Below are 25926 nucleotides of genomic sequence, written 5' to 3'. Positions count from 1 at the left end.
TCTGGCTATCACAATCCCTTAAAAATGAATGGTAATGACATAAAAGAGGGACGAGGATTCGCAGTATATACACTAATGCCCGTTAAAATTGCTACACCAAGAAGAAATGCAGATGATAAACGGGTATTCATTGTACAAATATATTATACCAGAACTGACATGTGATTACATTTTCACGCAATTTGGGTGCATAGATCCTGAGAAATCAGTACCCAGAACAACCACCTCTGGCCGTAATAACGGCCTTGATACGCCTCGACATTGAGTCAAACAGAGCTTGGATGGCGTGTACAGGTACAGCTGCCCATGCAGCTTCAACACGATACCACAGTTCATCAAGAGAAGTGACTGGCGTATTATGACGAGCCAGTTGCTTGGCTACCATTGTCCAGACGTTTTCAATTGGTGAGAGATCTGCAGAATGTGCTGGCCAGGGCAGCAGTCGCATATTTTCTATATCCAAAAGGGCCCGTACAGGACCTGCAACATGCGGTCGTGCATTATCCTGCTGAAATGTAGGGTTTCGCAGGGATTGAATGAAGGGTAGGGCCACGGGTCGTAACACGTCTCAAATGTAATGTCCACTGTTCAGAGTGCCGTCAATGCGAACAAGAGGTGACCGAGACGTGTAACCAATGGCACCCCATACCATCACGCCGGGTGATATGACAGTATAACGATGACGAATACACGCTTCCAATGTGCGTTCACCGCGATGTCGCTAAACACGGATGCCACCACCGTGATGCTGTAAACAGAACTGGATTCATCCGGAAAAACTACGTTTTGCCATTCTTGCACCCAGGTTCGTTGTTGAGTACACCATCGCAGGAGCTCCTGTCTATGATGCAGCGTTTAGGGTAACCGCAGCCGTAGTCTCCGAGCTGATAGTCCATGCTGCTGCAAACGTCGTTCGTGCAGATGGTTGTTGTCTTGCAAACGTCCCCATCTGTTGATTCAGGGATCGAGACGTGGCTGCACGATCCGTTACAGCCATGCGGATAAGATGCCTGTCATTCTCGACTGCTAGTGATACGAGGCCGTTGGGATCCAGCACGGCGTTCCGTATTACCCTCCTGCACCCATCGATTCCATATTCTGCTAACAGTCATTGGATCTCGACCAACGCGAGCAGCAATGTCGCGATACGATAAACCGCAATTGCGATAGGCTACAATCCGACCTTTATCAAAGTCTGAAACGTGATGGTACTCATTTCTCCTCCTTACACGAGGCATCACAACATTTCATCAGGCAACGCCATTCAACTACTGTTTGTGTATGAGAAATCGGTTGGAAACACTCCTCATGCTGGTACGTTGTAGGTGTCGCCACCGGCGCTGACCTTGTGTGATTGCTCTGAAAAGCTAATCATTTGTATATCACAGCATCTTCTTCCTGTCGGTTAAATTTCGCGTCTGTAGCACGTCATCTTCGTGGTGTAGCAATTTTAATGGCCAGTAGTGTATTATGCAGCCGCATAAGTGATGGGTACTGCAAATTTGCTATCAAATTATATTACAATAACATGCAGAAAGAATTTAAAGATTTTGTTGACAGTGAAAAAACAAATAATTACAACGATTGCTACACAGGATTCATTGTTTTGTACATCAAAAAGCACTTTTACATATAGTAAAATTTCTGAAGTCGTAGGCATTATTTCACTGTCAACTGCAAAATACAGGATTCATTGTTTTGTACATCTAAAAGCATTTTGTGCTAAATCTGCAGACGTGTAGCACGTGAAGAAATTAGTGATACGAATAGTAAAATTTCTGAAGTCGTAGGCATTATTTCACTGTCAACTGGAAAAGTTTTCGATAGAATTGTAGGAGGTGTGTGGGGACTTTATATACCGAAAAATACGTTGGTTAAGCCAAGGGGCATACATGGAACGGTTTTTCGATTCAAAACACACTTTTGTTGAATTTACAAAGGAAATAGTTCAGAAACGAAAATTAGACCATTCCAAATGGGTTTAAACACCGAATTTAAAGTGAACTTACTTACACACTGTTCACAGTAAGACATTGCATTGTGAGAAACAACTTCTTTCTGATTTAATGTGTATTTGATGTGCATTTAAGAAGAAAATCGCATTGTAGAAGGGAAAAACTCTGACGAACATGGTCCAGTTTCCTAAGCTCACTGATGTTAAAGAAAACGCGAGATTTGAAGAATTCAGCGTGGCCTAGAAAGAATTACGATAGCTTCCTAAATTTTTCGAGGAGACTGCCAATCTTACATTTGTTTTCGAGCTGTTTGCCATTTCTGTTGAGAGCACCCTTATGCATGTGCACATGTAACTTATTGATTTGCAAGAAAATTCCCCTTTTAAAGACAAATCCTTTTGCTTTAAAAATGTCCAGGATGTCTACATTGCTGTTTTCAAGTCGTTTCCAGGTCTCTGTAATAAGGTTGCAAAAGTTCTACATTTCCATCAACGTATGTGTGTGAAAGACCTTTTTTCGATTATGAAACTGAGTACGTCACGATTATGTGGCAACCTGAGTGCGAAATTCTGTCAAATTGTCTGTGTCTGTCCATAAGTCGACAGTTTGTACCATATAAAAATTACATGTCTTCAGAGTACCAAAACTAATTAAATAATACTGAAAATTTGTTCTTTTCTGTGATCTATGCAGACAGAAATATGAAATATAGAACTAAGTCTTAAATGTGGTGCAATCACAATTTCCGCCTCTTCCCCCTCCTCACACTCAGACTGCTTTGCGTGGTGGTGGTGGGGGAAGTGTGCAGCTAGGCTGAGCGCTGTGGCAAAACGGTCGCCGTACTTACACTCGCTGCTTCTCCAGACGTTGTCGCAATGTTCGTGTGGTTAATTGTCTTGCTATAGACAAACTGGCTTCCTGACTCAATGCACATGATGTGGCTCTTCGATACTGCATGGCTAAGTGAGTAATATGTATTTAACGTCATCTGATTTTGGCCATCAAGCCCTCTCTTACATTGGACCAGGGTTTCATACACATAGTATACCGAACATCATAGTTATACAAGAAAACAACAATTTTAGTATGACAACTGGCATTAAAATCATTTGAGTCTCCACAGAGGTGGTGTGAGTAAATTATACTGACTATGTACTAAGAGCATTAATCATGGTATTACTTGCAGTTGTTGCTAGTAATAATAGTGACAGATAAACGAAGAATTTATGGGTCTACAAAATAGATGTTTGCTGATAAAACGAGTTTCAGGGAAAGAAAATTTAAGGAGACTACATAAGCTAAGAATACTGGGAAATGAGGAAGATCATGCTGGAGAGAGGGATGTACAAGGGTAGCAAGTATGTACAGGCACAAGAGTAATCGTACTGTTGCTTTAGTAGATATGTCACTACCTATTTACTGAAGCTGGAGAAGTTATTTAGCTCTCTAATTTAATGTGGGAGGCTGTTCCAGAGTCGGGTTCTGCTGCTGATAAGGAGGTGGTTGGAGGATGGAGTGGGACAGCGGGTTTTGTTTTGATGGGAACGAGTGCTTCAGCAGTACTGTTCTGACAAGAATGTTAAGATCGGGGAGAGATGTGAGGGACAGTGTTCATTGATAAGACAGTAGAGAAAGAAAACCATAGCGAAATCTTCGCGCCTGTCCGCATGCAACCAGAATAGCTGTGCATATGATGGTGAAATGTGATCAAAGTGTCGAACATCACAGATATAACGAACACAGGCATTCATAACCAGTTCCGGGTGCCAATGGCCAGCAAGACAACATCACTGTAATCAATAATTGGCAGTATAAGTGTGTGTACAGGTTTCTTTTTCAGATCAAGAGGAAACACTTTTTCTTTTTGTTGGGCGTGTAGAGATGCTGATGCCTTCTTGCACGCTACAGCTACGTGCTCAGTCAAATTTAGATTTTCATTTATTAGTACTCCTAGACTCTTTGCTGAACGAGAGAAGTTGATATTTGTGCCATTTACGGTTAAAGATGGTAGGGATTCCCGAAATTTCTGACTGGTGAGCCTAGAATAACAAACCAGCAACGCCTGGTTTTGAGATGGATTTAGCTTTAACCCTCTATCCTGCGCGAGTTTCGATAGTGCACACAGATCGGTACCGAAATTCTCGATGGCTATCTTGGGGTTTATTGGTTTTTCACTTAGATACAACTGAAGGTCATGAGGTAGAAGTGGTATCTGCAGCAGGAAAAAACTGATGACAAATTAATTGACATTCAGTGAAAAGGATAGAGGACTTATTATCGAACCCTGGGAGACGCCTCATAATACCTGCCTTCATTATGACTTTTTGGTGCCGAACATGGTGCACTGCTGACGAGAGGTCACAATTTGAGCGAAACCGTTGCACTACACTTGACGAGAAATTTAGGCTGATAGGTTTGGCAAGTAAAATATTGAAGCCAACATAGTCAAAAGCTTTACTGAAGTCTGAGAAGAACATGATAGTTGCCTCTTGTGCATCCATGGCAAGCTTCAGGTCGTCTGTTACCTTTATTGAGGCAGATGTTATTCTGCGATTTCTATGGAATCCAAATTGGTATTCGTCTAGTAGGTTTTTTATAGTTCAATAGTTTGTTAGCTGGTCGTGGAAAATATATTCTAATGCCTTGAACAGGAAGAGTGCAAATATGTTGGTAATCAGTATGTGCTGTGGCAACGTGTATTTTAAGTAATGTCTGTCCTCTCTGACGCCATTCGCTTGGGACCATTCGGCTCCAACATGATTTTTTTTATGGCTCTCTCAAACCTTTCAGTTCCATATTCGCCTTGCAGTCGTTGAATTCCGATCAATGCGAGCAGCAATATTGCGGAACGATAAATTACGGTATCGATAAATCACGATACTTCCACTGTCGAATTGCGATAGATGCTAGTAGATGTTTATCCTTCTTATTCGAGGCGTAATCCAACAGTATTGAAACCTGATTTCTGAATGAGAAACCCGCTGTTTAAACTTTCCTTGTCTGGAGAATGTAATTAAATGTTGTTGATCCTACCTAGTTTATGCAGCTGCACTCAAATACCATTTGCATATCGAACCATATAGTACACAAGCTGCCTCTTAATGAAGGTGGCCGTATTTATACTCATGTAACTGCTAACTTAAGATGATCCACGTCCATGGGCATCATCGACAGTTCGAGTCAAGAAAATGTTCAAAAAGTGCCTGTTATTCTTCGAAATTGTGGTTATGTGTCTACTAGGTTAATTGAGGAGCTGACTGCAATTCCTAAAACAATCGTGTACCACATTATAACTGAACATCTGGGCAAAAAGAAGATCTGTTGTCTTTTTGTGCGCCACTCATTCACTGGTGATCAAAAAGATTGCAGAAGGGAACACTGAAAAATTAGGTCGCTATAGACCCGAACTTCATGTCTTGCATAGTAAAAAGTCGTGACACGTGGCGTTTCCAGTACGAGCCACTTACAAAGCGCCAAACCTTGGAATGAAAAGGTCCAGAATCTCCGAGACCGAAGAAAGTATGCTTGCAAGAAAGCCGTATCAAGACACTGTTCACCATTTCCTTGATTGAAAATGAATTATCCAAAAAGAATTCGCTCCACAAGATCAGTTGTGAATGGAAATCACCGCTTGGGTTTTTCAAATCGTTTATGGGCGGGGATTGTTTGGGATCGACTGGAATACCGAAATCTAGAAACATGGTGCTTGTTGCACAACAATGCACCGGCACACAAAAGCAAGATCGCATGCGATTATTTGGCCCAAAAATATATAGTGGTGCTTGAACATTCTCCTTATTTGCCTCATTTGTTTCCGTGCCACTTCTGCTTATTTTCAAAACTGCAGGTGGCAATGAAAGATAAGCGTTTCGATAATATTTTAGATATCCAGAAGGTTACGAGTATGGTACTGCTGGCAATTTTAAAGACTGAATGTCACAATTGTTTTGAACAATTTTTCTAAAGCTTGTCGTCACGTACTGGCTCACAAGAACCCTGTTTTGTACAAAAAGTTATGTAAACTAAAAATAAACAACATCTTGTATTTTACTTCACATCAGTCACCTTTCCTGTAAGGCCGATTGTGTTCACTTGATGCCAATTTGACGTTGGTTGCATGTTGCCTCCGTTGTGCTGCCTTTTTAATGGCCTCCAGTGCAGGTGTCTTCCAGATATTTGGAAGGTGCCATCTTACATGACTGCCAACGGCCTTGCCGCAATGGTAACACCGGTTCCCGTCAGATTACCGAAGTTAAGCACTGTCGGGCTGGTCTAGCACTTGGGTGAGTGAGCATCCGGCCTGCCGAGCGCTGTTGGCAAGCGGGGTGCTCTCAGCCCTCGTGTGGCAAACTGAGGAGCTACTTGATTGAGAAGTAGCGGCTTCGATCAGGGAAACGGCCGGGAGAGCGGTGTGCTGACCACATGCCCCTCCATATCCGCAACCGCTGTCGCCCCTGGGCTGGGGGGATGACAAGGCGGCCGGTCGGTACCGCTGGGCCTTCCAAGGCCTGTTTGGACGGAGTATGTTACATGACTGGAGCGCGCATGGCAGACGTGTCTGAGAGGTTGTTGTCGTTGTCGTCAGGCTGGAGGAATCTGGGACGAGCGGCAGCGAGAGGACGATGTCGCGCGAGGAGCCTTCGGCAGCGGACGGGGCGGTGGAGTCGCTGGACGTGGAGTCGCTGCCGGACCGCATCAGCAGCATGCTGGACGGCCGGGAGGTGCTGGTCACGGGCGGCACCGGCTTCCTGGGCAAGGTCTTCGTCGAGAAGCTGCTGCGCGTCTGCCCCGGCATCGTGCGCATCTACCTGCTCGTCCGCTCCAAGAAGGGCAAGGACCCCCGACAGCGCATCGACGACATCTTCAGCTCGCCGGTGAGTACTCTCACAACCATATACCTGATGGGAAGTCATCTAGTGAAACCGAAGTTACGCTATCTGATCAAAACTACACAGATACCTGTTGTTTGTTGTTGAGGTCTTCAGTCCTGAGACTGGTTTGATGCAGCTCTCCACGCTACTCTATCCTGTGCAACCTTTTTCATCTCCCAGTACCTACTGCAGCCTACATCCTTCTGAATCTGCTTAGTGCATTCATCTCTTGGTCTACCTCTACGATTTTTACCCTCCACGCTGCCCTCCAATACTAAATTGGTGATCCCTTGATGCCTCAGAATATGCCCTACCAACCGATCCCTTCTTCTAGTCAAGTTGTGCCACAAATTTCTCTTTTCTCCAATTCTATTCAATACCTCCTCATTAGTTATTTGATCTACCCATCTAATCTTCAGTATTCCTCTGTAGGACCACATTTCGAAAGCTTCTATTCTCTCTTGTCTAAACTATTTATCGACCATGTTTCACTTACATACATGGTTACACTCCATACAAATACTTTCATAAAACGCTTCCTGACACTTAAATCTATACTGGATATTAACAAGTTTCTCTTCTTCAGAAACGCTTTCCTCTGCTTCGACCATCATCAGTTATTTTACTCCCCAAATAGCAAAACTCCTTTACTACTTTAAGTGTCTCATTTCCTAATCTAATTCCCTCCGCATCACATGACTTAATTCGACTACATTCCATATCTTCGTTTTGCTTTTGTTGATGTTCATCTTATATCCTCCTTTCATGACACTGTCCATTCCATTCAAGTGCTCTTCCGAGTCCTTTGCTGTCTCTGACACAATTACAATGTCATCGGCGAACATCAAAGTTTTTATTTCTTCTCCACGGATTTTAATACCTACTCCGAATTTTTCTTTTGTTTCCTTTACTGCTTGCTCAATATACAGATTGAATAACATCGGGGATAGGTTACATCCCTGTCTCACTCCCTTCCCAATCACTGTTTCCCTTTCATGTCCGTCGACTCTTATAACTGCAATCTGGTTTCTGTACAAATTGTAAATAGCCTTTCGCTCCCTGTATTTTATCCCTGCCACCTTTAGAATTTGGAAGAGAGTATTCCAGTTAGCATTGTCAAAAGGTTTCTCTAAGTCTACAAATGCTAGAAACGTAGGTTTGCCTTTCGTTAATCTATTTTCTAAGATAAGCCGTAGGTTCAGTATTGCCTCACGTGTTCCAATATTTCTACGGAATCCAAACTGATCTTTCCCGAGGGCGGCTTCTACCAGTTTTTCCATTCGTCTGTAAAGAATTAGCGTTAGTATTTTGAAGCTGTGACTTATTAAACTGATAGTTCGGTACTTTTCACATCTGTCAACACCTGCTTTTTTTGGGATTGGAATTATTATATTCTTCTTGAAGTCTGAGGGTATTTCGCTTGTCTCATATATCTTGCTCACCAGATGGTAGAGTTTTGTCAGGACTGGCTCTCCCAGTTAGTGGACATTAATATGGAGTCAATCCATGCATCACCTTTGTGACAGCTTGAGCTCTGCTGGGGGACACTTCCTATAGCGTTTCTGAATGTTTGTAGACCTGTGCTTCCTCAAGAGCCGAAACCAGAGAACGTATTGATGTGGGACGCTGGAGCTTGGAGGGAAGTCAAGGTTCTAACTCATCCCAGATATGTTAGGTTGGTTTCAGATCAGGACTCTGGATAGGGCAGTCCAGTTCAAGAATGTTATTGTCCACAAACCATTGCCTCATAGGTGCTGCTTCATGACAGGGAGCATTTGTCGTGCTGATAGAATCAATCATCATCTCCGAAGTGTTCCTCTACTGTGCGCAATATACAATGCCGTAAAATGTACTCATAACCTTTCTCATTTATGAAGGTTTCAGCTCGGCTGGGGACACATTTAACAAGGTTTCCGAATGTCTGTGGACGAATGGCAGCACATTATTCTTCAAGAGCCGAAACGAGAAAAGATAATCACACTGGACGCTCAATTCTGGAGCGAAATCGACGTCCTAACTCATCCCAGAGATGTTCGGCTTGGTACAGGTCGGGACTCTGGAGGCCAGTCCATTTCAGGAATGTTACTGTCCACAAACCGCTGCCTCACAGATGCTGCTTTATGATACTGTTAGTGGAAATGAAATGATCGTATGGCATTGTCGACCGGGAGGCCCCATTCGGGGGAGTTCGGCCGCCGTCCTTTTTAGGTGACGCCACATCGGCGACTGGAGAGTCAATGATGATGAAAATGATGATGAAGGATACACAACACCCAGTCCCCTGCCAGAAATCGAACCTAGGCCCCCGTGGTAGGCGGTAACGCTGCCGCTACGCTACGGAGGCGGACGACACAGTTAATTCGTCATGCTGACACAATCATCGTCTCCGAACTACATTGGTGCCCAAAATTAAAGCAACAGACTGCTGTTTCCCCGTCCTGCGTCTAATTCACGATATAACATACAAACTGTTAGCAGATGCAGTTACGACCGTGTTCTGCACGGAAGATGGCATTCCGGTCAAAGGACAATCACGCCAACAATGACGTCAGGGCCCGTATCAAGCGAGGGAGTGTCAGCAGGGTAGTCCTACATCCACAATCGCAGTGTACGCAGTCACAGACGGTGCTGTACGGCACAGAGAAGACGCCCACGGACTCCCTGCTGTGGAGGGCCATAGGAAGAATTGAAGCAGGAGAATCGCAAACTGATGTAGCCCGATAGCTTAACGTGAATCGTTCTGTTGTTTCTCGGATGAGGCGACAGTTTATAGAGACCGAAATTGCATCCCGGAGACCAGGATAGGGCCGACCACGTGTGACATCAGAAAGAGTTATTTGGCTGTAAGGGTACGACGGTACCGCCTTAGTACTGCACTACAACTGGCGTCTGACTTCGCAGCATCCCCTAAGCGTGTTGTATCGAGGCAAACGGTGTACAGAAGGCTTCAGCAGACTGGCCTTTATTGTTGGATCCCCGCTGTGTGTTTATCTCTGACGTGTCTTCAAGGAAGAGAAAGTCTAGAGTGGAACTGTCAACTACCACCTGTACGTCGAACAATGGGCCAATGTTATTTCCATAGATGAATCCCGATTTGGTCTGGAAAGCGATTCTCGACGAATTCGCATCTGAAGAGAACGTGGTACAAGATTTCGAGACCCAAAGATTGTGGAAAGAGACCGATATTGAGGAGGACCCCTAATGGTGTGGGCAGGGATCATGTTGACGACTCGAACACATCTTCATGAAATTATACGGGTGAATCTGCATGATTTAACTGCCGTCAGGTACCGTAAGGAGATCTTGGGATCTCATCCGCGCTTGTTGCGGGGTGCTGTGGGGCCAGACTCCGTATTGATGGTCGGTAACGCTCGGCCTCATAGGGTTTTTTTGGAAATGGAAGATATTGCACACATGACATGGCCTGCTCTCTCTCCAAATTTGAAACCCATAGAGCTTATCTGGTATGCACTATGGAGACGGGCTGTATCACGTGGGCAGCCACCAACCACTGCGAGCAGCTCTGCAGGAAGAATGGGCGTTATTGCCTCAACAAGAGATTTATTACATCATTCACAGCATGTCCCCTCGTAGCCAGGCCTTTACTGGTGCCAGAGGTGGTCATACCCCTTACTGAGCACATTAACCAGTTGTCAGAATGTGTGTGCAAGTCCGTTAAGTTGAGAAAAAACGAAGAACATTTTTGTCTACCGTTATGCATGTTGCAGTTGATTACGTTCTGCGTTCTTTACATTGTTTCTACTTTACTATCAGCAGCTTATACTGTTTTGTGCCAAAATAAGCACATCATCATAAACTAAAGACTATGCCTTGTCGATTTACCTACGTCCCTCTCTCCATAGTCATCCTCTTCAATTCTTCATACGATTTTATCCCCATATCTTCTTTGATGTTTTAAAATACGTTGCTCTTGGCCTGCCTCTTGGGTTTTTTCCCTAAGACTTTTCCTTTAAATACATTATTTAGGAACTGGTTGTGTCTCATTATGTGCCCCATCATTTTTGATTTTTTACTTCCTATATAATTTAGCAGCGTTCTGTTCTCATTCACTTCTCTTAAGACCTGTTCATTACTTTTTCTATCTACCCAGCTTGTTTTCGTCACTCTTCTCCATATCCACATTTCCATTGCTTCTAGTCTCCTTTTCTCTGCCTTTCCCAGAGTCCACGCTTCAAAGACACTCCAGACAAAAGTTTTGGCAAACTTCTTCCTACTTTCTAGGCTTATATGATTGTCTGTTAGTAAATTCCTTTTATTTTGGAAAGCTTGCTTTGCCAAGGCTATTCTACTCTTTATATTTGTGATACAGTTATTGTCGTCAGTGATTGTGCTTCCCAAATAACAGAAGTTCTCAACCTGCTCCAGAACACCATCTTCTAGTTTAATATTAACTTTACCATTTTCTTTTGTCTTCCCTACTACCATAGTTTTAGTTTTCTTCTTATTTATTTTTAGATTAAATTCTCTTAGTGTTTTGACAAACTTTAGCAACATAAACACCGCCGCCCGGGGTGGCCGAGCGGTTCTAGGCGCTACAGTCTGCAACCGCGCGACCGCTACGGTCGCAGCCTCGAATCCTGCCTCGGGCATGGATGTGTGTGATGTCCTTAGGTTAGTTAAGTTTAAGTAGTTCTAAGTTCTAGGGTACTGATGACTTCAGATGTTAAGTCCCATAGCGCTTAGAGCCATTTGAACCATTTGAGCATAAACACCATTTCCTTTACTGAGTCAGCCAGTACTACTATATCATCTGCAAAACGGATACAGTGTATTCGTTCCCCGCTAATTTTAATTCCTGTGGTTATTCTTTTCAATTTTTCAATGGTTTTTTCAATAATTAAGTTGAACAAATATGGTGATAATGGGCATCCTTGCCTTACTCCCCTCCTTATTTTTGCTTCCTTCTTCACACCATTCACTTCTATCTCTGCTTGCTGCCTTTTATACAGGTTCCAGATTAATCTTCTGTCCCACCAATCACGATTTTTTTCCTCCATTGTTCGGAATAATAATTTCCAATTAACCATGTCAACCTTGCAAAATTTCCGTTTGTTGCTTTAATTTAGGACACGAGTATTTCTTTACTGTACGCAGTATGAGATGCTGTAAAATGTGTTCGTATCCTTCCGTATTTAGCGTTTTCTTAAACGCAATAAGTGGATCACACCCTTAAGTCGTAAAACACTCCCATACCGTAACACCGCTTCGCTGACACTTTGCTGTTGGCGCAAACAACGTTCCCCAGATATTCGGCAAACCCAAACCTCTCCTTCAGTCCATGATTCATCACTCGTTTCCAGTCATCCATTGTCCAGTGTTGTCGCTCCTCACTCCACCTCTAGCGTCACATACCACTGCCTACAGAAATGTGTGGCTATGAGGAGCTGCTCGAGTCGGTTCTTCTTAACTCCCTACACATAATCACTGTGCTAACTGACCAGCCGCTATAGCTTTGGAACTCACGAGTCATTCTTTCCGCTTAATGCATGTGACATTTTACAACCACGTTTTGCAATACTCGACCGTCGGTGTCATTCAGTGCATGGGGTCTACCTGGTCTTGATTTATCTGCAGTTGTTCCTTTGCGTGTCACTGGGCTCTCCTAATCTGGAGTTACTGCCTCTCTGCTGACAACACAATACTCACGCCTCCTGCTGTACTGGTGGGTCCGTCTCCCACAACGCCCAATGGTCAATTCCCCGTTACACAGAGATGTCCGGATACTTTTGCTCAGACAGTGAGTATCTAGAATTCCCCAAGAAAGCGCTACAGGCCCTCTGCTCTTCTTACTCTACGAGGGTCATTCTGTAAAATAAGCAGCAGACATACGCTGTGAAAGACACGGGCGTATGGTTTCGCAGTCATACGTGTCGAATGTTTTAAAATCCACGAGCTTTCAGCCGAGTTCTCCTCGGCCATCATCAAGTGGTGACTGTCCTTTTGTTGCTGCTAGCGTCCTTATCCTGCATGTTGCTCACCGTGTGTACCACATCAAGTCGAATCAGATTCCTGCGTCTTGGAGAAGGACATATTATGGTCGGCTTTAATGTGGTGTCATTATTCACACGATTTTCCATATAAGATTCTATAACTCTGTTCTCTCAGTCATTTCGACGACACTGTTGTGGATTTATTCAAGGACACACATAGTCGTATTTTTTGTACGATGAACAATATTGTAACCAGGCGGCCCGCGTCGCGATGGAGAGCCCATTATTTCCAGTTATAATCAATTAGTTTATGTAGTGTCCGCTCCAATAGCTGAGTGGTGAGCGTGACGGGTTGCCGTGCTACGGGCCCGGGTTCGATTCCCGGCTGGGTCGGAGATTTTCTCCGCTCAGGGACTGGGTGTTGTCTTCATAATCATTTCATCCCCATGCGGCGCGGAAGTCGCCCAGTGTGGCGTGGAATGTAGTAAGACCTGCACCAAGGCGGCCTGACCTGCTCCGCAAGGGGCCTCCCGGCCAATGACGTCAAACGCTCATTTCCAGTTTATGGAGTATTTTGAGGACATTGCCCTGAACGCGACCCCTCCACAGCCCAGTTGCTTTTCTCGTTAAGTCACGACACGTTCGTTGTCTGGTCTACGGACGTGAAAAGCTGGGACAATTTTTGGACCATATAAACAATATCCATGACAGGATCAAGTTCACGATGGAGGTAGAGACAGATGGTGCCTTGCCGTTCCTTGGCTTACTCGTCCAATATAAAGCAATTAGGTGTCTCAGCCACAGAGTTTACCGAAAAGGCACCAGCAACGACCTGTGACTGCTCACTAACAGTTATCACCATCCGTCGGAGAAACGTTCTTTTCCGAAACCTTGGTGCATCGAGCGGAAGCCGTTTCAGACGCTGAAACCTGTCGAAGGAACTGAGACACTTAGGGAAAGTATTCAAGGAAAACAGCTACAGCAACCGCCAAGTGGCAGACTCTGCAAGAGAGGCGCTCTGCATCGCGGTGTAGCTTGCTCGCCAGGTTTCGAGAGGGTGCGTTTCTGGATGAGGTATCGAATATATTGCTTCCCCCTACTTATACTTCCCGAGGAGATCACGAATGTAAAATTAGAGAGATTAGAGCGCGCACGGAGGCTTTCAGACAGTCGTTCTTCCCGCGAACCGTACGCGACTGGAACAGGAAAGGGAGGTAATGACAGTGGCACGTAAAGTGCCCTCCGCCACACACCGTTGGGTGGCTTGCGGAGTATCAATGTAGATGTAGATGTAGATGTAGATTTTGCAACCCATCTTTCCGAAAAACGTGTAAGCAGAAAGACCCCGAGGAGGACCCGAAGAAGCTTCCGTTTTTGCCGTTCTGTGGCTCAGTAACAGAAGATTAGCCGGCTCCTAACGAGGAATAAAATCGATGCTGTCTTCAGGGAGCCAGCCAAAATTCAACACCTTATGCGGCCCGTGAAAGACGATGTAGGCCTCAAACGCCAGGAGTATGTTAAACACCGTGTGGATGTGGACAGTTTTACGTGAGACAGACTGTGCGTGCTATTAAACAGCGCTGTGTAGAACACGAGAGATGTTTTCGCCTTTGGCACCCGCAGAAATCAATGGTAGCAGAGCGTGTTCTACAAAACGGATGCCGTACTGCATTGGACGAGACATCTGTTATCGCTCAGACCTACAGTTTCTAGGATAGCATAATAAAGATGCGACCGAGATAAAAATTCGTGACCACGCCCTCAATGAAGACGATGGCGTGCAGCTGGTCACGGCTTGGGACCTGACCATCGGAAGATTAAACCGGCCGCGGAGGGCGTGTAATGAAAACATTACCTTATACGGCGTTGGAGAGAGCACCAGTGGCGTCACAGACGGCAAAGCGCCTATATAAGGAATGGTAGCAGAAACAAAAGACAATCATCACTTGACAATGGCCGAGGGGTAATTGGCCGAAGGCTCGTAGATTTTAAACCATTTGGCGCGGCTGGAACCTCAAGAGAATTTTTTCATTGTTGTCATTGTCGGTCCTGGCTGTTCTTTCACGGCTAATCCAACTTCAAATATTATTAACTTCACTATTATTCAGCCGAGATTCTGTTACTCTTTGTACTTAGATCACGCGGGTAATTACAGGCCGCTGGAGAGCTAGGTGAATGCTATGTACAGCATCGATTCTGTAATCGGTTTGGGCTCAAACGTTTGTTGATGCTAGCGTTGACGTATGACCCTATTCGGGATGTCTGCACTTGCCGTTTCGACCACCGCAACGTCGCCAGTGTTTTTGTCATTCTCCATCCGCCATCCCAAGGCGGTCGGTAGGGGCAGAGTCTTAATGGCCTCTCCTTGGTCCTCCGTCCTAGACCGCTTGTCACTTTCTAGAGACCGGGCGGCGGCCTTGCATTCACGGCGTGTTTCCTGCGGAATTCAGTTTTTCACGCAGTCGGCAGGAGTGGCTAATCGTATAAGGCTTCAGTTGGTAACACCAATTACCGATCGTAAATTCTGGAACAGTACTGTCAGACTGCTCGAATTCACTGGATGAATAACAACACCAACAGTGGCAACGCCAAAGGACAGTCTCCAGACTTGGATAAATCTGGAATCACATACAAAAAAAATGAACGAGAAAGTACCCGAGTGGTCAGATTTTTTTAAGTAAAAGTAGATAAATTACTTCTTTTAATTACTGTGACCTTTAGAACATTAAAATGAGTGTTATTCAGATGGCACTGTTTAACAGAAACTTAAATTCGTCAGATTTTGAGTCAGCTATGAAGTATTAACTGAATAAACAGATACACCGACAGTTGACTCATTGCACAACAGTCTGTTTCTTCCCAATCTGAGGGCTGTTGATCCCCACCAACTCCTTACCTTTTGGCGTCTATTTAATTCAAATACTGTAAATGTGCTATCAAAGGAGGCACGTAATCAATTGGGACAGTTGTGAACGGATCAGTAGCAATGTTTGTAATCATTCGGAAACACAGCTGATGTACGATTAACAACTGAATTAACTCATTTGGAGAGTCTGCCGTGGATACATAGAACAGTCGCTGTAGAACATGGCGTTGAAGCGAACCGCGCGTAATTCTCACCGAGTTCTTTCATACAATTGTACCGCAACTATCACTAGTCTGACATTCCACAGTTGTCCGTTCCGCCTGACTCGTTACGATTAAAGCCGGCAGCTGGCTGTTCCATTTACCCTCCAAGCCCTCACCTCCCTCCCCCCCCTCCCCTCCCCACGTCACCTGGACTGGCTTTCACACATCTTTTTTTTCAATTGGTACTGTTGTAGTAAATTGTGGTCTTCATTACACACAGAAAATATGCATACTTTTACTATATCTTTCCAATTTAGTCTTTAGTTTCCTTATTTTTGTTTGCTATTAATAGAGACAGCAAAGGACCTGGAAGAGCAGCTGAACGGAATGGACAGTTTCTTGAAAGGAGGATATAAGATTAACATCAACAAAAGCAAAACGAGGATAATGGAATGTAGTCGAATTAAACCGGGCGATGCTGCGGGAATTAGATTAGGAAATGAGACGCTTGAAGTAGTAAACGAGTTTCGCTATTTGGGGAGCGAAATAACTGATGATGGTCGAAGTAGAGAGGATATAAAATGTAGACTGGCAATGGCAAGGAAAGTGATTCTGAAGAAGAGAAATTTGTTAACATCGAGTATTGATTTAAGTGTCAGGAAGCATTTTCTGAAAGTATTTGTATGGAGTGTAACCATGTATGTAAGTGAAACGTGGACGATAAATAGTTTACACTAGGTACACCATGCATGCGCTAGTATTCGTTTGAAGATCGCAAGAACTTTCTGCCTCGAAATATCTTCCAGACATCCGGTATCGTCCGAAATTTCAAGGAATAAATTAACTGTAAATGTGGTCCTACAGAAGAATACTGAAGATTAGATGGGTAGATCAAATAACTAATGAGGAGGTATTGAATAGAATTGGAGAGAAGAGAAATTTGTGACACAACTTGCCTAGAAGAAGGGATCGGTTGGTAGGGCATATTCTGAAGCATCAAGGGATCACCAATTTAGTATTGGAGGGCAGCGTGGAGGGTAAAAATCGTAGAGGGAGACCAAGAGATGAATACACTAAACAGACTCAGGAGGATGTAGGTTGCAGTATGTACTGGGAGATGAAGCTTGCACAGAATAAAGTAGCATGGAGAGCTGCATCAAACCAGTCTCAGGACTGAAGACCACAACAACAACAACATTAATATCTAAGACAATGTACTGTCTCCATCAATTAGAGAAACATTTTTGTATTTGCTCATCCTATAGATGACGCCCACTGTTTGGCTTACGGCTACTACATTGCGCAACACTTCAGCATTGGTAATAAAACAGATTTTTTTTTCTCGCTGAATGAAACGTAATCGTTGCAAATGCAACATCTCATGGAGGGAACTGAAACTCTTGTCTTACGTGGCAACCACGCGAAGAATGTTAGTCATGTGTTCTATTAATATTTACTCGTCCGTGACATTTAAAGTATAGTTACAATGGCGCGTCCGCACGAAGAAACTACGAGGAGCATTCAATAAGTAATGCAACACTTTTTTTTTTCGGCTACGTTCGGTTGAAAAAATGCGACATTTGTTGTGGCATATCGTGGAATACTCCTGTGTCAGCCCCTTAAGTTTCATGAAGTTCCGACAGGTGGCGGCGTATTACGTAGCCTCCAAAATGGCGTCTGTAAGGAGGTGCGTTCCAAGCGGAGTGCTGCCATTGAAAATCTGTTGGAAGAAAACCAGAGCATCGCAGATAATTGTAGGTGCTTCCAGAATTCTGCGGAGACCCGGCATGGACAAAGACACGGTGAGTACTTGGGCGAGGCGTCTGCCATCATCGGAAGAAGGTCCAGCCAACCTGTCCGGTCTCTCGCGTGCGGCCGGCCGCACACAGCCTGCAATGCTGGGACGTCTGGACACTCTCATTTCGAGGTGATCGACGGATGCGAACGAATTTATCCTTCTCCATGACAACACAAAACCTCACATAAGGCTATGCACCCGAGAGGACCTCACAAAACTTCACTGGGCTGTTCTTTCTCATTCACCCAACAGCCCGATTTCGGCCCAATGAAGGATGCGCTCTGCAGGAAGCAGTATGTAGATGATGGGAAAGTTACTGGTGGGCCTCGCCTCAACCAGTAGAGTGGTACCATACGGACATGCAGGCCCTCATAGTAAGGTGGCGTAATGCTGTCTCATTGAGCGGAGATTATGTTGAAAAACAGGTTTTTGTAGGCAAAAGGGTGGTGAATAAAACGTTATAGTGGAATCCTGAATAAAACCAGCTAGCTACGAGAAAAAAGTGTTACATTACTTATTGGACGCCCCCATACCTTTGAAAAGCAGCGTACTGTGATCCGATTTTTACTTTCGGAAAACGTACCGCCGTCGGAAATATTCTCACAGATGAATGAACAACACTGGCTGTAGTTGCGAGTGTTTACACGTTGGTTTGGGAACGTTTAAAAGTGGCCGCAAAAGCGTAACCGAAGAGCACGGCTCCTCTCATCCAGTAGCAGTAATGACCTCGACGTAGCAAGCTCGTATTGATTCATTTGTCCCTGAAGAGCGCGGGACTTACAGTTGAACAGGTTGCTGGGAAATGTGGAGTAAGTAGTATTAGAACAACTGAATTCAACACAAATGAACTACTGTAAAACTTGTGCAAGGTGGGTACCTTTCATCACAGAGTACAAGAGTGTCGCCTTCGCATCTGTCCATACACTATTTCGACTGCAATTTTTGGACAGGATTTTAACCGGTGATGAAACTTGTGGTCACAATTATTGTGATCGCTTCTCAGATTTGGTTAATGGTAACTAGATACCAGCACTAAAGATGATCACTATGTGATTGAGAATCGATTTTGCCACCAATAAAACATCAATATTACGGCCAACGCTGACCTTCCTTCTAATTAGTCCTTAGGTTAGTTAGGTTTAAGTAGTTCTAAGTTCCAGGGGACTGATGACCTCAGATGTTAAAGTCCCATAGTGCTCCGAGCCATTTGAACCACTTTTTTCTAAAAGTTGTTGGTTCAACTAAATACCTATGGATTGCGATTACAATCAACTTGAACTGGAAGGATGACACAGGAAATAATGACAGGAAGGCACTACAGACTGTATTTTATTGGCAAAATACCTACAAGCTGTAACGAGTCTGCTAAAGGGACTGCTCGTCCGTCCTCTGCTAGAGCGGAGATCGTTTTGTATTATCGTGAAGTAGAGGTGAGTTGGGGTGTCTGTCATTGAAACAAAGGTGTTTTTCGTTGCGGCAAGAACTTTTCATTAAATTTCAGTCGCCAACTTCCTTCTCCCAGTGCCAAAAATATTTTGTTGGCTCCGACCTACATTGAGAGTAATGACCATCGTGATAAAATAGCACAAATCAGAACTCGCTCGGATACAAAAAATGGTTCAAATGGCTTTGACCACTATGGGACTTAATTTCCAAGGTCATCAGTCCCCTAGAACTTAAAACTACTTAAACCTAACTAACTTAAGGACATCACACATATCCATGTCCGAGGCAGGATTCGAACCTGCGACCGTAGCGGTCCCGCGGTTCCAGACTGAAGCGCCTAGAACCGCTCGGCCACCCTGGCCGGCGCTCGGATACACTGAGGTTAATTTTTCCCACGTGCTGTTAGAGAATGGAACGGTCAAGAAATAGTTTGAAAATGGCTCACTGCATCCTCGGCCAAATTCTTATGGGTGGATTGCAGAGAAATCCTGTAGACGTAGCTGCAGATGTAGCGTGTCTTAGGTTCCTCTCTCAGCGACCACGGCCTGGAGAAGGTCGGCGACATTCCAGTCTGTGGCCTCACCGTGGGGCCAGGGGCGTTCCCTCAGACGCTTCGGCTAATTCAGTTGCTCAGCATTTTGGCTGTTGCGTGGTACTGAACGCTATAACTTTGGGAGCTTAACTCCTGTAAATTACGACGGCTATGAGAATAGTGGTTGGATTCAGTGTTTTCCTAACGTCTCCACAACGATATGACTAACTCTTAACATAGGCACACGTTACTGCTACGAAGTCTCTCGGACAGAAAGCGGACCGCTACGACAAGGATCCGCCCGAAAACTCTTATTTTCTTCGTTGAAACAGTATGACAAAAAAGGCGTCTATATTGCTGACACAACGGGAGTACACTTATTTGCCCTCCGTTGCAAAATATATACATATTTCTATTTTCGCGGAATAAGGGAGAGAGTGTCGCGGAACTGATAAGCGAGTTGGGATGGCAATCATTAAAACAAAGGCGTTTTCAGTTGCGGCTATATCTTTTCACGAAATTTCAATCACCAACTTTCTCCTCTGAATGCGAAATTTTTTTTATTGTAGCCAGCCTACATAGGAAGAAACGATCATCCTAAAATAATAAGAGCTCTTGGAGAAAGAGTTTAGTGTTCATTTTTCCCACGCGCTGTTTGAGTGTGGAGCGGAGAGAGATAGTCTAATGGTGGTTCGAAGAATTCTCTATCAGGCACTTAAATGTGAACTGGAGAGTAGTCACGTAGAGTATAAGCTCACACCAGACAAGTGCGTTTCTTCCAGCATAATCTGAGTAAGTTTTCAGTAGCACAAAATACCGCAAAAATGTCTCTTGTCGAATGTCGAGCAAACTGATCTAGAAAACGTTTATAAAATGAACAACTAGACTGCCGTCTTATGATGATCACCCATATGCATTGCATCGACTACGACTTAAATGTTGCTTTCGTTGCGTTTTCTTTCCTGTCTACGTTACAACTTTCCGTACACTTTGAATCCACTTACACTATCCAGATTCTGAAACCTCAATATTGCTTTCGTTGTTTTCTTTGCTAGCTGAATTACAACTTTCTACATACTTCGAACCCACTTACACTATTCAATTTTGTCGCGTTACGTACACCAAATATCACGTTTAACAATCAGCTATGTTATAAAATGGCGATCAAAATGACTTTCATTTACATTACTCAAGTACTCCACATTACATACACCACACAACATATTTAATAATCAACTAGGTTATTGGATAGTAATCAAAATGACTTTCATGTGCATATCACTTTAGCGTTAAGTTCCAAGGCGTCTTATCGTAGCTGCAACAAATTACAGCTGCGAGCAGCATCATGTCAGGTTGTTTATCGTGAAGAGAAACATAGTGATCTCTTACAACACTTGCATTTTAAGTTCTGAGAATTGTTTACTTCGGAAATAAGTCTGTTTCTTCAAACCTGAAAGCTGATACCCGTTTGTAATTTTCTGGCTACTTCTTTGGGAAACCAAGGAAGGCCGGTCTGTATTTTACAACGTAGTAAGACTGTAGAACTTTCGAACCCAGCCGGACAAATATAAGGCAGCAAGGGATTTGCCTTTGCAAATACCGCATCCATCGAAGTTCAATTACGGTCGACTTGCTTGCGCTCTTATCTGTTCCTAGCACGTTAGAGCTCGCCACCAACTGGTATGAAAAACTTATGGATGAAAGTAATTTTCTTACGATGTGGCCCTGAGACAATTAAAATAACTTGATGAAACTTGGATCATACACAGAAAGAACTGCGACAGTGTAGTACAGATGGTAACGGAAAGAAATACGCAATGAGACGAACAGAAATAGCGCATCTATTCAAAAACAATAATGACGCTGAAGTCACCACGATTTATGATGATCCCCTCGACATTACTAAAGGAGGGACATGTTAGTTAGCAAGATATGTGACCACCATGGACGGCAGTGCAGGCTCTGCAACGCGCTCCCATTCTGGCCATGAGTTTGGGGGGGGGGGGGGGGGAGCTGGGGGGGTCCTTGTGGTAGGACGTTGAATTCTCATTCCGCCGCCAGCCCGGTTGAGAACTGCTGGATGGGTCGTTGCTGCTTGGGGACACGCTGCAATACATAGCCCCAATGCGTCCCACACGTGCTCGCTCGGATTTAAATAGGGCGAACGAGCAGAGACTAGCCCATCCGCCGATTATCCTGCCGTTCCAAGAGCTGCTCCACCAGCGCTGTTTGATGAGGTCGCACAGAAATGAAGTCGGGGCAATTTGCACCCCTGAAAAAACGCACATGGAGAAAAAGAGTACAGTGTCACAATAACCGTGCTGAAAAATTTGGAGCTCTGTACGCCCGTACAACATAATGCCTCGCTGCACCATAACAGCTGGACCACCAAAACGATCCTGTTCGAAAAGTTCCTGGGTGCATTACCTGTTTCCACCTTTCGCCATACGTCCAGCATTGTGGAATGTAATCGTTTTGGTGATCTAGGAATCTACGTGCGTTAGCGACAATCCATCAATTATCAGCCGCGCTGGTGGAGGAACTGAAATCCCTCCCACAAAAGCTCCTTACCAACCTCCTTGTGGCCGGCACGGGAGCACGCTGAAAAGCATACATTGCCGTCCTTGGTTATCACATACGCTATTAAGAACCATGTCCCATCTTTTGTTATGTTCAGGGGAGCATAATGAATCGCGATGACTTCAGTGTAATTATTGTCTTTGAATAAAAGCGTCATTTATGTTCATCTCACTGCGTATTTCAGTTACCTTCTCTACCACACTGCAGCAGCTCTTTCTATGTATAGTCCATGATTCACCAGCAACTTTACTTGGTAGTGACACATCATGCGAAAATTACTTTGGTTCAAATGGCTCTGAGCACTATGGGACCTAACATCTAAGGTCATCATCACACACATCCATGCCCGAGGCAGGATTCGAACCTGCGACCGTAGCGGTCGCGTGGTTCCAGACTGAAGCGCCTAGAACCGCTCGGCCACACCGGCCAGCGAAAATTACTTCGTCTTTAACTTTTGTACATCAATGTTTAAACAAAACTCTATCTCTCAAAGTATTGTATGCTGTTCTAATTGCGATCCGTTTTCGAATCAGGGTCTTTTCTGAAAAACACCAGGCTGACTTGATGGCGGGGCAGAGGCAGTGCCGATGGGAATATTTGGAAGGCGATCTTCAGTTATAACCGTAGCTTTACAACCAAGGGGGAAACTATTGCTTTACGAACAAGGGGAAACCCTCGCAAAACTTGGTCGGAAACGGGGGTGGGAACTAATTGGGGTGTCCTCCTGGAATGATATGTGCCAACCATAGATGTGAAAGCTCAGTGCGTGTGTGCGTATTTGTTGATACCTACACAGAGCTAAATCAATAACATGGTGGACATGCCAGTTGCAGGAGACGTGATATTAACCACAAGGTGACTGCATAGCCCAATAAGTATTCTGTCAGCTTGTAGGTGGCGGAAGCCAACCGCATTATTGCTTTTGGGCGGTGGGGATGAGGAACGCGGATTATTGCACAACAATACTGTTGAAACGTTTAATAAGGATACACAGATAAGATTGGTGGCGTTACGGGCGCGTGACATCATCAGGAGAGTACACGATTGGAGCAGAGATGAATGGGCAGTCATTCTAGCCACGATGTTAGGAAATCCCCTGACATAAGCGACTTTGGCAAAGGGGAGATTGTAACGGCCCAGCGCCTGGGATCGAGCAACTCAGAAACGGCGAAGCTGGTCGGCTGTTCGCGAGCTCCTGTCGTGATCACCTCTAGGAAAGGCCGGTGAAACCACCAGTAGGCGACATAGTGTTGGACGTCCATGCCTCAGCACAGTACATAGAGGTCGGAGACTTGCCCGCTCTATAGAGCGAGATAGGCGGAGATCTGTGGTAAATCCGACGACAGAGTATAATGCTGGTGTAGACACAAGTGTTTCGGAGCACACCGTTCAGAGTACGTTGTTGAGCAGCACCATTTACGACTATGGTGGACAGGATATGATCGAGAGTGGACTGTAGATAAATGGAAACATGTCGCCTGGTTGGACGAATTACGTTTTTTGTTACACTGCGCCACTGGTCGTGTACGGAAACGATGTTGTAATGACCCAACCGCGAAAGGTTGCCAGAAAGAAAAAGAAAAATCATCAAAGTATGAATGTTAGCCTATAACTTAGGTAGAGGTGCACAGTGAAACCGCTTCTGTCACTGGAATAATAGGTCATACGTTTTGAGAAACCGTTTATTTGACGCACACTGATTGGAAATCGGAGGTAAAAATCGACGTAATCACGTATCATGTATAAGCAGACAGCCCCAAACACCATACACAGAGGCCTCAAACGCCAAGCCAGCCAGAGTTGGGCAGAGTTCAGAAGTTCCAGCGAGCGACAGTGGCCTCGGATCGACGAGCGCACAGCAAATAATATGTAAGTGAGCAGTCAGCCTCAATTAACTCTGTGCATTGAAGAGGACTTGTTTGGTTTGCATCATACACTTGTCTACGTGTACCTATATCTGTACGTCAGTTACTTCAGCCTAAAGGGTTCTATTACAAAAGTAGAATCTGGCACCTCCATGGTTCGTGGTCTGTAGTACCATGCATCACTGTGTATACCTGATTCTTAACTAAGAGAGACCACGTTGGCCATTTGTTCTGGTAATTTATTGGAGAATGTAATTCTTATAAAACCGATGTCTGTGCTCTCCTGCACATTACTTGCTAACATGTGAAGAAGCAATTAAAAACAAGAACAGTAAGCCAATTCAGAGTGTCATTCCCCCTATCATCACCACATCTACCTCGTTAGCCTAACATCCGAACATTCTGTACTGTCTCCCGGCACAGAGACCTGAAAAATCTGTTTGACACCGACTCTGTTTCACTCGTGTACGCAACCGTTCCTGTACCAAGAAACAGATGACCAAAAGCCCTGTTTCACCTCTGATTTGCCCCTGAGCTTCTAAATTAAGTATGTTGCGTCCGACGTCAGATTACGACCCGTCATGCAGCAATCAAACGCACCAACACAGCTGTGGACTACGTGAACATAATTCTGACTGCCTGCACCCCTTCACGCTCCATGTCTTCCAGCAGGACTACTGTACGTGCCACAGGACCAGAAGCATGCTTATGTGGTTTGAAGAGCAAGACAGTCAGCTGACGTAAAAAGTCTTTGGCCACCAAAGCAGGCATGAGACGCTACTGGGTGCAGCCCTGCACACGCAAACCACCATCCTGTATGGATGGGCATTTCAGGACCCTAAGCTCAGTCATCTGGTGCTACGTGCAACCCGGAAAATTATCAAGGACTTGTCGAATCCGTGTCACCCAGAATCGCTGCTATTTTGCGTTCCTAAGGTTGACCAACACGCTATTAAGCAGGTTGTCATAATCGTATGGCTCAACGGTGTACGAAACAAAATTCTAATTTGATAGAAAAATGATTTTCATAACAGCATTAGTCGTTAAATATCATCTACCCAACATTGTAAGACACCTACATGAACCACGCATCCCGGCACTGATTTAGGGGATCCGTGGCCCATCGATAATGCGAATCCAGTGTTTTAAGCTGTCGATGCTACTTCGAAACGTCGAGAGTTTGTTGCGCCCAAAGCGAGCGGTGATCAAAAAGTAATGGGAATTTTTGTTTTTTCTAAAAGAATCTTTATTTATTCATCAACATCAACTTTGTCCCCTTCAAAGTAAACCCCCTCAGACATAATAATCTTCAGCCAGCGCTTTTTCCAATCTTGGAAGCACTTCTGGAACTCACATTTCGTTTTGATATTCAGCTCCTTCAACGATTCTGTTTTAATGTCGCCTGTGATGGAAAAACGACGTCCCTTCATGGTTCTCATCAGCATCGGGATTAGGAAGAAGTTGCAGGGGGCCATGCCGGCGAATATGGTAGCTTAACCAACATAACGGTTTCGTTTTTTGGCAGACGATCACTGACAAGCATTGAGATGTGAGCGGCAGCTTTATGATGACACAGTTTCCATGGCACGTAACTTCCAGGCAGTATCCCTTACTGACCGTGCGACCATAAGGCAGGAACTCATGATGCACTATTCCATTGTAATCGAAGAAAACAATGAGCAGAACCTTCACATGTGATCGAACTTGTCGAATTTTTTCCGTGTTGGCTCTTCAGTCAGTTTTCACTGGGGCGATTGGGTCTTGATATCGACGTCGCGCCCATGTACTCCTGTTTCGTCACCTGTTATAACCTTGTGTAGAAGTCCTCGATCGTCGTCGATTTCATGCAGCAATTCCTC

General features: G+C 44.6%; 1 protein-coding gene across 1 annotated transcript in view; it reads left to right on the top strand.

Annotated features, from left to right (window-relative positions):
- LOC124711269 (putative fatty acyl-CoA reductase CG5065) overlaps positions 1 to 25926 on the top strand; it is a 245037-nt gene that overhangs the window by 79021 nt on the left and 140090 nt on the right. The window contains exon 2 of the mRNA XM_047241250.1: positions 6541 to 6829. Within this exon, the coding sequence (XP_047097206.1) occupies positions 6541 to 6829 (289 nt within the window). The remainder of the gene's footprint in view (positions 1 to 6540; positions 6830 to 25926) is intronic.

This window comes from Schistocerca piceifrons, chromosome 8 (assembly GCF_021461385.2).
Source record: "Schistocerca piceifrons isolate TAMUIC-IGC-003096 chromosome 8, iqSchPice1.1, whole genome shotgun sequence".
NCBI lineage: Eukaryota > Metazoa > Arthropoda > Insecta > Orthoptera > Acrididae > Schistocerca > Schistocerca piceifrons.
Note: the sequence above shows the minus strand (reverse complement) of the source record. Positions and strands in the feature narration are given on the sequence as shown.